Below are 11416 nucleotides of genomic sequence, written 5' to 3'. Positions count from 1 at the left end.
GGGGAGGGGGGATGTGGGCCTTCTTGTATTGGGGTTAATCTAGTTCCATTTATAATTAGTTTTGTATATACTCTCTATATTTCCAATGACCAACCAGGGGATGGTTAAACAGGGAATTCATTAATGAAGATTAAATATTTTGAGGTACTGATTCTGTTACAACTTACAAAGCTTCTTAATTGGAAGGGATGGAAGCAATGGCTTTGAGCAGATAGGTGAAGAGCTGAACGGGAGTGGAGAAGAAGGGGCTGTGATCACTCTCCAGAGCAAACACCTGGGAAGGTGGCCACCTTCTAACCATTGCATCTTGCTGCTCGGGCGTGAGGACCCTATCATGCAGTGTTTTTATGTATACCCTCTTCACTTGCTCTGCTTCGGGTCCTTCGCTGAACCGTGCCTGCTGTAATGCCATTAGTGGTCCTGGACGCAATAGCATCGTTGCAAGGATTGAGTCCTGAAACCAAACCAAAATGCCAACAAAACAAACCCTTCAATCTCTTTCAGTTTGTCCAGCTATGGAGATTTGAACATGGTTTGAGGAATCGGATTGGTTGGATCTGGTCAAAATTGGCTTTAACCGATACTGTATCAATGGATTGGTATGCATGAAAGGTAAAATAATTCAAAAAATGGTTTTTTTAATTTAAAGCAAAGGTATTTCTGTTCAAATCTAGCTGATCTAGATCTGTAATGGATTGATATCCACCATGACCAATTCCATTCCTGATATCAAGTTCTCAAACCATGGATTTGAACCCTTTGATTATCATGGGGAATGGTATTTTTGAACCCTACAATAAGCTGTGGAAGTTATGATAACACATGTCTAATGACAAGGTCATTCTCTTTTCTTTTTGCGTGAAAGGAAATTTTCATCTTTTTAATTTTAAGGACTGAGTTTTCTTTCACCCATGTTGAAGTGGTAAACCTATTAAGTCACGTCTTTTTACCTTTGGATTGGACTATGGAGGGAGTATTGTCGACAAAATACAACAGGACAAAATACAACAGGGGAGTGTGAATTTAATAATGAAATTCACTATCTAGGTTTCTAATCATAGGGTCACATCACCTTCCATCCAAATGGCAATAAACTTTTTTCTAATTTTTTTTAATGCATAAGATATAATAAATTAAAACATAAAATAAAAAATACCTCCAAAGGGCTCAAGTTGTACATGAGCTTGCGTTGAAATTCTTTCTTAAGAAAACAGCTGGTGGGAAGCTGATCCGGTCCCAATACAATCTCTAGCTCATCTGATAAATCTGGTGAACCCTGTTTCATTGTAGAAGACACCCCAACACACCCATCCAAGAAAAAAAAAAAATAACAAAGGTTTAGCAAACCCTAAAATTTCAGATATACAACATCAGGGACCTTATAGGCTTATACCATGTGATACGAAATACATATGAGTGCATATGATAAAGCCCAGAATGAGGAAAAACATTATTTTAACACCATGAATAAGTCAGCACAGCAGTGAGTGGGTGAGCCCTGGATTAGTCTCAAGTCTTGACAGTTGACACTTGACAGAGCAGATCCACCAAGAACAAGAAGACACTAAAAAAGTCAAACATCTGTCATCTAAGATATTTGAATAGGCAAACTCAAATCTCTTCCACCGTTTCATTGCTCTGCTGTCCTTGCGTGAGAGCCAGTGAGGATTCCAGTGAGGAGACAGTACATATGGCCCGTGGTTGTAAGGTATCGAATCAGATCAGCCCGTGAATACCTATCCGATACCATATCGGTGGTATCAGAACCGAGAAGGGTAAAATGGTCTAAAAGAAAATGTATAGACATTTTGAGGGGTAAAATGGTCCAATCTGACCTAATACATGAAGCTAATCCCTATCAATTGGCATCAAAGATGATCCCAATCCAACGGCTCCAAGTTGACAACAGAAACTATGGCGATCTAGATTGCATGGTGCGTACCAGTTAAATATGAGATGGGATGGAGACATGGAGTATCCTCTTAAACGTCATACTATAGAGATATTAACATAGCCTAGTGGTGATAGCTTTGACTTGAAAAGTTGGCACTCAAAGGATGAGGATGTTGGATATATTGAACCCCAAAGTATGCTTGTGTGTGTGTGGATGGGTAGGAATAAGTGGCCATTGGTCTTACTAACGCTCAATAGGCTGACCATTAATCAACAAGATTTAGTAAGATACAATAGATACAAAAAAGTGTCTAAATAATTGCGTAGCTCACATGCCTTCAAATTCTAGGGAGAAAGAACTCTATAGTAGTGTGGGGCAAGAGGTCACATGGTTGCATGGCCTGCACTTTAGTGGACACAAATGAAAACATACATGAGCACTAACATTAATGAAATTTTTTATTTCATAAGAGGTGGAGCGATAGTATCACTCGTTCCAGTGTCGGTCTTAACGAAGGATCGTGATGAGGGAGCTTTCTTTTCCCAAAAAAACATATGATGTGAGATGGGGTGGGTGATGCCAGGGCATACAGGCTATATACCTCCTGCATATCAAGATCGGTGGAGAAGCCGAAACGCAACATTGTGGCACCGACATAGATGGCGACATGAATCTTCTTCCCAAGCTTATGAATGGCGTCTGTCACGCTCATTCCTCCGGCGCTGTGCCCAACCAATATCACCTGATCCATTCATCCATGAAAGATCAATCCATCCATCACCCATGATTTCAATCTTTAACTAAATTCATTGCAAAGAAGCATGCATTATATGGTTGATCAGATCAATTCAGGAAAGAAAATAAGAATTAGCTCAGAACTGAGAAGAAGAATGAGATTTGGTGAATGAGAAGAAATAAAATTTATATGTTGTACTTGATCATGAGGAGGCAAGGTAGAGAGGAAGTCGATGAGAGGTTGGTTGTAGTCATCGAAGGTGAGAACAGAGGCAGCGTCTGATGGGTGGATTCCAGCGGATTTGAGGTCAGGACAAGAGACTTTGTAGCCGGAGCTTTCTAAGAGACACCTGATCTTGTACCAGCACCATCCCCCGTGCCATATTCCATGCACCAGCACGAAGTGCGGCGACACCGGAGAATCTCTTTCTCCTCCTCCGTTATTGTTGGCCACCACCTCCCCCATGGATTGAGAACTCACTTAGTCACTCCACTTCCTCTCGAAGTAACGTACTTCTTCTTCTTCTTCTTCTTCTTCTTCTTCTCTCTCTCTCTCTCTGTCTCCCTCCTCCCTTCCTCCCAAGGGTCAATTGTGAGCTGTGAATAAGGTTTGGGTTGAATTGGCTTCAATCTCTCTCTCTCTCTCCCTCCTCTTCCCTTCTGGTTAATTATGTGTTCAGCTGGCTTCTAATTAACACTACCTCTGCCCAAGTGTGGGCTAGCTGTGGATAAGGTTTGACCCCTCTCTCTCTCTCTCTCTCTCTCTGCGCTTCTGGTTAATGGGTCCTGGGCCTCCTGGCTTCTACTTAACACTCCTCCCACGTGTCAATTGTGAGTTGTGAATAAACTTTGAACTTCAATCTCTCTCTCTCATCCTGTTATGGGTCTTGGCTTCTACTTAACACCTCCTCTCAAGTGTCAACTGTAGGCTGTGAATAAGGTCAATTTTTTTTTTTTGGAAAAATTACATGATTATCTATTCTTAGATTTCTCTTTACAAAATTACCCTTAAAAAGTTTTGGTTAACAAAAATACCCAAAAATGGGTTTGGATTTACAAAACTACCCACCCAAAGTTTCAGTTAACAAAAATACCCAAAATCAGATTTGGGTTTACAAAACTACCCAAAATAGTGAATCTTCATCTTCCACATATAATCATGTATTTTTTTATTATTGAAACTTTGTGTGGATAGTTTTGTAAACTCAAACTCAATCTTGGGTATTTTTGTTAACCTAAACTTTAAGTGGGTAATTTTGTAAAGGAAAACCTAATTTTTGGTATTTTTGTTAACTGAAACTTTTGGTGGGTAATTTTGTAAAGGGAAACCCATAAGTGGGTAATCAAGTAATTTTTCCAATTTTTTTCGTCTTTCCACTTCAGTTCAATTCGTATGGTCTGAAGTCTGCACGTTTAGGGTAGTGGAGAGAGAGAGAGAGAGAGAGAGAGAGAGAGAGAGAGAGAGAGAGAGAGAGAGGTGGGAGGAGTGTGGATCAGCCCAGAAAGGCCATAGTGGTTCTTATATGAGGACTTGATTCACTTTCTCAGGAGAGAGCCTTTTTTTTTTTTAGATATCTAAACCTTCAGCCTAACTACTCCCGAGAATCTATATTGACCCACAATCACATGAATCAAACTTAAAACCACACATTTTCTAGGATGAAGCGTCCTTGTCAACTCAACTAGCCCTTGTTATATTATCAAATAGTAGAATAATTAGGTTTGTCTTAGCGTGACGAGAGGATTTATATCCTTGAAAATTGTATTTTTGACCTCGCCAACATATCATTTTTTTTTATAGAAACCTCCATTACATTTGCAGTAGCAAATTATGGCCGGGGATCGTATTTTAAGTATTATTCTTAGATAAACTATAGGATTTTCCACTTTATTGCTATCAGGTTTAATTGATTTTGTCTTTGAGGAATATTTTGGGGTCCACCACAGTTCAATTCTTCATTTTGTTTGATTTTTCATTTTAGTAATAAGTTAGCTATAGCGAAGCTGGCATGTGAAAGTGGAAGTCTTCTTTCCCATCCCTACATTAGTTAGTTGGTGTGGTCCTCTCCACCCCTTCCTCCAAAAACCAAAACTTAAAAATGGAAAAATATCGATAATATTAGAATAAGGATTTCTTTCCACGTCTTCTCACATGATGAGTCCTACATTAGTAAGTTGGTGTGGTCCTTTCTCTCTCCACCCTTTTCTCTTAAAACAAAATTAAAAAATGAAAAAAGATCGATGATATTGGAGTGGAGATTTTTTTCCATGTTGTCTCACATAATGAGTCGTGAGATTTATTGACACCCTTTCTCTTTAAAGATAAAATGAATTTATCTTCTGTCCTCTCAATAATGGGATTTTTCACACTGATGTTTTACGGGAAAAAAAAAATTCACATTAATGTCATGAGAAACATATGCCTTAAAATAAATAAATATATTTATATTCTATGTGATGGAATTGGTGACCAAATGACACTAATAGAAAATATGGACAGAAATATGAAATATGAAAAAAATTGGACAAAAAGTGGAGTCCCATTTTTATACATGAGTGCACCTCATATGACATCATGTGTGTGGAATTAATATATTCTCCCATTGTTTGCTATTTACGTTTAAATTTTTTATATAGGTTGCATTTTTTTAATCATCAAAATTATCATATTTTGAAAATTGATAATTTTGTTGTTATTGCTATTGTTATTGTTTGATAGGGAAAAGACTGAGTATACCATCTGTATACCTAGTTCTATGTCTATCTCTCTCCTCATCTTGAAAAACTTCTATATACTCCTCTCATTTCTGTCATCCCATTGGTTGAACCACTAGCTTTAAAAAACCGACGATATATCTAACCTCCTCCGTTATTGTTATTGTTACTAGTATTATTGTTGTGGGTCGGGAGGGATATTTTCCAATCATATTTGTAATTGATTGGATTGGTTTGAATGGTCTAACTGATTGAAAGCCACCATGTGCATGCAGAAAAATACCCCAAAGGAATATCGCGCGCTCTTAGCTTGGTGGTAAGTTTGATAAATTAGATCGTCTCAAGTGTGCCTAGTAAACATCTGACCGCAAAAAATAAATAAATAAAATGTAGGCATTGGAGCCGGCAACGGCTTTTGGTCCCTTCGCCTCCTTTCATAAGCATAATTTACATTTTACACATCAAAAGATTCAAAACATGCGCACTTGCACGGGTTGCACCTTTTCCAATTTCCTTTTTGGCCATTTTTTGCCAACCAAACATATAAAAAATGGTATTTGCCCACTTTGCAACTTTGGCACCTTATTACATATTAATATTACATTGTTTAGTATTGCATTTATTATTGACTTAAGATGATCAATGTACCTTATAAAAGCTCCAAGGGGTAGTCGAGTTGGCAAGGAATTTTAGCCTCATGAAGTATTTAATGAGTTAAACTCCTCTTATTTTTTTGAGACCACTCACATGGGGATGGTTAGTGCTCTTTACTGTTTTCGATGAAAATTGAATGGTTCTCATTCAACTTTGGTATAACCCGATCCATGTGGTTGTGGAATCAATATGAGCTCGCAAGACTATTTAGGTCGAAAGCCTAGATACCTATCATTAGAAGAAAAAAAAAAAAATATGTACCGCATAAGTTAGATTAAGGATTCCTTTTGATTACTAGATGGAACCCTATGTCTGAAGGGGACAAGGGCATGATGGACCCACCAAAGAAAGCCCAATGGTTGAGGGAGTTAACTATATACCCTCCATGGGTGTGGCCATGATTAATTAATTTAAGGTGTCTTCTTCATATGGACTCCTAAATCCTATTATTTTGGCACCTCCTGTTGTTAACAACAACATGGAATATGCAATTAATGTGGATGCCAAGATGGGCCATATTTTCTGCTCTATGTAGAAACGTCTGCCTATGACTCTAACTTTGGAGATTTTTATATTTGTCTAAGAAATCAATAAATGATATATAACTAACCTCATAATACTCACCACATAAACTACGAATTAAGAATTTAAATGGGATTTTCTTATTACACTCTCCTATTTTTAACTTATTACATTCTTTAAGTTGTCAAATAATTTGAAATTTTTTTTTAACATTTTATATCACATTTTTTATTTTACTAAAGGCAATCTTTTGTTATTTCATGTGTATGTGGAAAACATGTAAGACAATGACTAGCTTTAAGAATGGCATAATGTTAGTGTTGTTTTATGGTTGTCCTTGTTGGCAACCTGGCCACGTGGCGGTGATGACTTGATCAGTTTGGGTGACGTAAATGAAAATGATGACATGGCAGTGTCCAATGTCACCGATGAGATAACAGAGCCGTTTGGTATGCATGGAGTGGTTTAATACATCATTAATATGTGGTGTAGGTTTCTGGGTCAAAACTGAAAAAATTGACCTATTTATGCTCGGGGGTATTTTCGATATTGAAAATGACATTTTTTGAAGATTGGTTCTTCATGAAAAAGATAGATTGTAATTTACCTAGTCTAGTGCATTTTGGTTCTTCATGAAAAAGATAGATTGTAATTTACCTAGTCTAGTGCATTTGATTTCGTCATATTCTGATACCGTATGAAGAAGTTACGGCATTTGTGGCAGTCGAGGATAGTTATAGCATTGAAGATGACTTCTTTAAAGGAAGTGTTCTCCATGTAACAATACGAAAAAAATCTAATCTTTCCAACGGTTTTGACTTCATCGCGTTCTAATTCCGTATGAGAAAGTTGCGCCATTGGAAAGGTCTAGGGGCATTTTGGTCTTTTTATATTACTGATTCAGATGATTAAGTCTTCTGGAAAGTCGTAGAGCATCCAGTTACGGTTCGAACGCACTTCGTTTCATCTCGATCGGATATCATATGAAAAAGTTATAAGTGTTTCCGTGAAGCCGATTTGAAAATCCGAACTAGAAAATCAACATATGCTCTCGGTGTTGGGGTGGATTTTATGGATTTTAATTTTGAAATTTTAGGGGCTTTTGTGTAATTTCAAGGTTTTAAAGGTCTGAGTTGATAAAGGGTTTTTGGCATTAACGTTTATAGAAACAGGGGCTTATGTGTATATAAGAGAATCAGAGGGATCCTTAATACACAGCTCAAATTGAGCCACGCCGGTCAGATTCCGATTTGACGGTTCGTACAAGAGCTTGCGTTGAAGATGCTTATCCTAGGCTTCTCATTGGTGGAGTATATTAGATATGATGGTCTGACGCTACACCATATTGCATTGACTAGTGTGTGTTGCATGTGCATCATTACCGAAGCTTAGATTCCAATCCTTTAGATCTGGATCAAGTAGATCTTATAGATACAGATCTACTGGTCTATAAATGATTCTCCTTTATGGGTTAAGCCGACATAGATATGGAATATACGCTGATGTAGCCAATTCGTGGTCGACAACACTTCTGGCTATGTCAGCGTCTACGTCATGATGACATCATCGAGATTCAAATATAATGGTTTGGATCTATTGTTCGTTGGTTTAATCGGACGGCTTAGATTATAAGATCTTTTATATGAGATCTACGGTTAGATTTCGCCCCTGTTGCGCGCGTCATCGGTGTACCCTACGCCACCCCTACAAAGATTCCATTTCAGTCTATCTCATTGCTCTAAATTCAAATGGTCACATCTCTCTCATTTTAATTCGGATTTGGGTGATTCAAGTTGGAGATTCTTCATCTCTCCGAGCTCTACATGCCTAAGGGACGAAAACGAAGAGGAAAGTTGCAGAGGTGGCCGAATATTTGATTTGAAGCTCCAAGAAGGCTTAGGCTGGCTTTCAATGCAAAAGCTATAGTCTCTTGTACTTGATCCATAGCCTCCATTCGAGAATTGAGAAGCTGTTGGAAGGCAAGGCAGCAAGCTTCGTTGGTGGTAGCCAAGAAAAGGGAAGAGAAAAGAGAAGGAGGAAGAAGAAAGGGAAAAGAGAGAAGAAGCCCATTTATACTTGTGTGAGTCATTGTTGAGCCATTAGAGCTCTAACAAAGGAAGAGAGGAAGTGGAAAGAAGGGAGATTGAAGATTCTAGTGGACCATCAGAGTTCTCGGTCCCATATTCGGAAACCAGTGATCATAGACATTACAGAGTTGTAAGTTATTCTACACTCATTGACTGCGCTTTTGATTTACTGTACTTCCATTGTATGCTTAGCTAGGTTATATTGCCATAGACCTATGTTATGTGAGATATCATTGTAGGGCATTGTTATAAGCCTAACCTTATCTATGTAATTGGTGTTCAGTGGATGTTGGACATAGGGACAGTGTGTTCCTTGGTAGTTACCGCTACCTAAACATATCTACCATAGGTGTGGCCTCTCAGGCTATTATGGGAAATTGGGGTGAAGACCTAGCCTTTGTAAGTCAAGGGTAGAAACTGGGAACGTGTTCCCTTGGCTGTGGGTGCAGTCATAATTAGCATTGAGTAAATGCTGAGCTCGACAGTGGGCATTACTCCGTGCATGTAGGCAACTGACCGAAGCACGTATTTCTTGTGTTGTGATTGTGCATGCTAGTATTGTATTGTGGATTGGAGTGTGAGCCTGAAAGATGGGTGTGTACATCTGGTAGACTTGACCACTTGGTGGTGCAGTGTGGATGTACATACAACTATGTGTATGTGACAGTCATTGCCGTGTGGGGTCTGAGTCAACTCTCAGCAACAATACATATTATGTGAGTAACTTCGTGCAACAGTGATAGTTATCAATAGTTCACATAGTGGCTTTGGGCAACATCAGTAGACTGTGATTGAGAGTAAACCACATCAGCTAATGACCTGGTAAAAAATCAGCTGAGAGAACGTTTTTGGACACACTGATTCACCCCCTTCTCAGTGTCAGCCGGGACCTAACAGTTAGTCACTTTCAAACTATTTTGAACATCTTTTTTTATTTTCTTTCCATCGAAATAATTTTTCAAAACAAGATAATAAGTAATCAAAACAAGGTCACATATTCTAAAGAAACCTATAGATGTGCCATTTAGATAGTTCTATTAGGTATCTATGCATATATTTGAGAAAGAAGCTTCCCTTCACCTATGGAAGGAAGAATTCCTTTACCGATTTTCAAATATGATTATGTGAAATGGCTACTCTCATTGAAAAAAAAAATGTACTATATTACAAGGGAAAAAAGATAAAGTTACATCTATTAGTTCATTACTTTGGTCGCAATAAGATTTTCCCAATATATATACATACAAATATGCATGTGCACAAGTGTTTGAGCTTTTCTTTGGTGTATTCCAATCCCAACCTATAGAAAAAAAAAGAGCATGTTAGTAATTAAGTAGATTAATAGTCAATCAATTCAATTCTAAGGACAATCTATGACCAACTTTCTTAGTCCAAAAGGGATAATATTTAGTCCACCCGTTAATGCGTGCAAGTTTAATGTGAAACGCATGATTACAACCTTAAATGCTTCTTTCTTTCTCATTTGAATGGAAACAATTCGCATGCGATGCAAGAATGAGAATGCTTCTTCTTGGAATCGTTACATTCAAGTTAACATCTTTAAAAAATGATAATTTTGATTGATGACTTGGAAGAATCACACGGCAAAGAAATCTATATGATCAAGAAATACGTCATATAGAAGATTAATCACCTTTAAAAAGTTTAATTAAGATCATCCATTATATTTTATTAGTGTTCATTTCATTTTCAAATATGATTACGTTGCTTGATTAGGTTGTTGGTGCATTGCTGGTTTAATTAACAAGGAAAAATTATCTCTTGAGGTTAAGTGCAGCTTTCACTTATTCATTCCAGGCCTTGAAGGAGTAGTTACTCTTGGAAAGTATAATATATAATTCCTATGAAGACAGGGAAAGTGGTCTCAAAGGTCAAACATATTACATCAAGGAAGACCTAAAGATAGATAAAGGAAAGAACTAAGAAAAGGATTAAGCCAAAAGAAGATCAACTTTAGCGATTATTAGATGACAAAAGCCAGCTATAAAAATTGAATTATTAAAAAAATTAATGAAGCAACTATAGTTGATAGGGGTCACGTTTGGTCAATAGAATTCATAACAAATGCATGAAAATACATTTGTTATGTTTTAAGAAGCACAATCCTCTTATGTTGCTAATGAACCCTACTTACATGGATGATAAATACAATGCGCAAACACAGAATAAGTACTTGATTTATCATTCTCATGAAAGTACTAGTGGCATTTGATGGGCCAAATTGCATTACCACCATTAATATAACTCGTCCCTCGTCTTAATGGAGGTTTTCCATTCATTCCCCATTTGGATTCTAATATGATGATAATCAGCCCCTCTGACAAGCAGTAACCGCATGATCTTATTTGAAAGCCACTAAGCCTTAAGCTTGATTATTATACTCCAACCGAATAGCCAGATCTCAGAGACAGGAAATCTTTTCAAAACGTGTTTTTGCTCACTCCGCAAGTAAGTACGAACCATCAAAATCGCAACGAAAACCCATGATGATATATGGTCCGTAAAAAAAATCCATGATATAAGGGGTGGACAGCGAAATAAATTTACGTGTGTATGTGTATGTGAGTTAGCTAATGGGAGGGCAAGAGACTATTCATAAATAGGGTTAGAGAGAGAGGGAGAGATGGCAACCTGGCATAGCCTACGGTGCCAGCTCAAAGACCTTTTCCCCCTAATTTTTATCCTCACAAGATCCCAATACCTAGGCCCCAATGTAACTTGTCCAAACAGGGAATTGAGTGATATGTGGGGTTAGGGGTGTCAACGGTCCGGTTCCACCGGTTTCGGT

General features: G+C 37.8%; 1 protein-coding gene across 1 annotated transcript; it reads right to left on the bottom strand.

Annotated features, from left to right (window-relative positions):
• Window positions 1–101: 101 nt before the first annotated feature.
• On the bottom strand, window positions 102–3397 carry LOC122057236 (methylesterase 17-like). The gene is made up of 4 exons (XM_042619269.1): window positions 2829–3397; window positions 2496–2636; window positions 1157–1276; window positions 102–454 (listed from the first exon to the last, which is right to left on the bottom strand). The coding sequence occupies exons 1-4, from the start codon at window positions 3093–3095 to the stop codon at window positions 176–178; spliced, it is 807 nt and encodes a 268-aa protein (XP_042475203.1). The 5' UTR covers window positions 3096–3397; the 3' UTR covers window positions 102–175.
• Between the last annotated feature and the right edge of the window lie 8019 nt (window positions 3398–11416).

Source organism: Macadamia integrifolia, chromosome 12 (genome assembly GCF_013358625.1).
Source record: "Macadamia integrifolia cultivar HAES 741 chromosome 12, SCU_Mint_v3, whole genome shotgun sequence".
Taxonomy (NCBI): domain Eukaryota; kingdom Viridiplantae; phylum Streptophyta; class Magnoliopsida; order Proteales; family Proteaceae; genus Macadamia; species Macadamia integrifolia.
Note: the sequence above shows the minus strand (reverse complement) of the source record. Positions and strands in the feature narration are given on the sequence as shown.

Bases quoted from the DNA above. Each gene is read 5' to 3' on its own strand.
- LOC122057236 (XM_042619269.1), bottom strand. From the start codon at position 3,095: ATGGGGGAGGTGGTGGCCAACAATAACGGAGGAGGAGAAAGAGATTCT. The intron at 1,277-2,495 runs GTATATAGCCTG...ACAATGAAACAG, and splicing joins CCGATCTTGATATGCAGGAG to GGTTCACCAGATTTATCAGA. The intron at 455-1,156 runs GTATTTTTTATT...GTTTGGTTTCAG, and splicing joins ACAACTTGAGCCCTTTGGAG to GACTCAATCCTTGCAACGAT.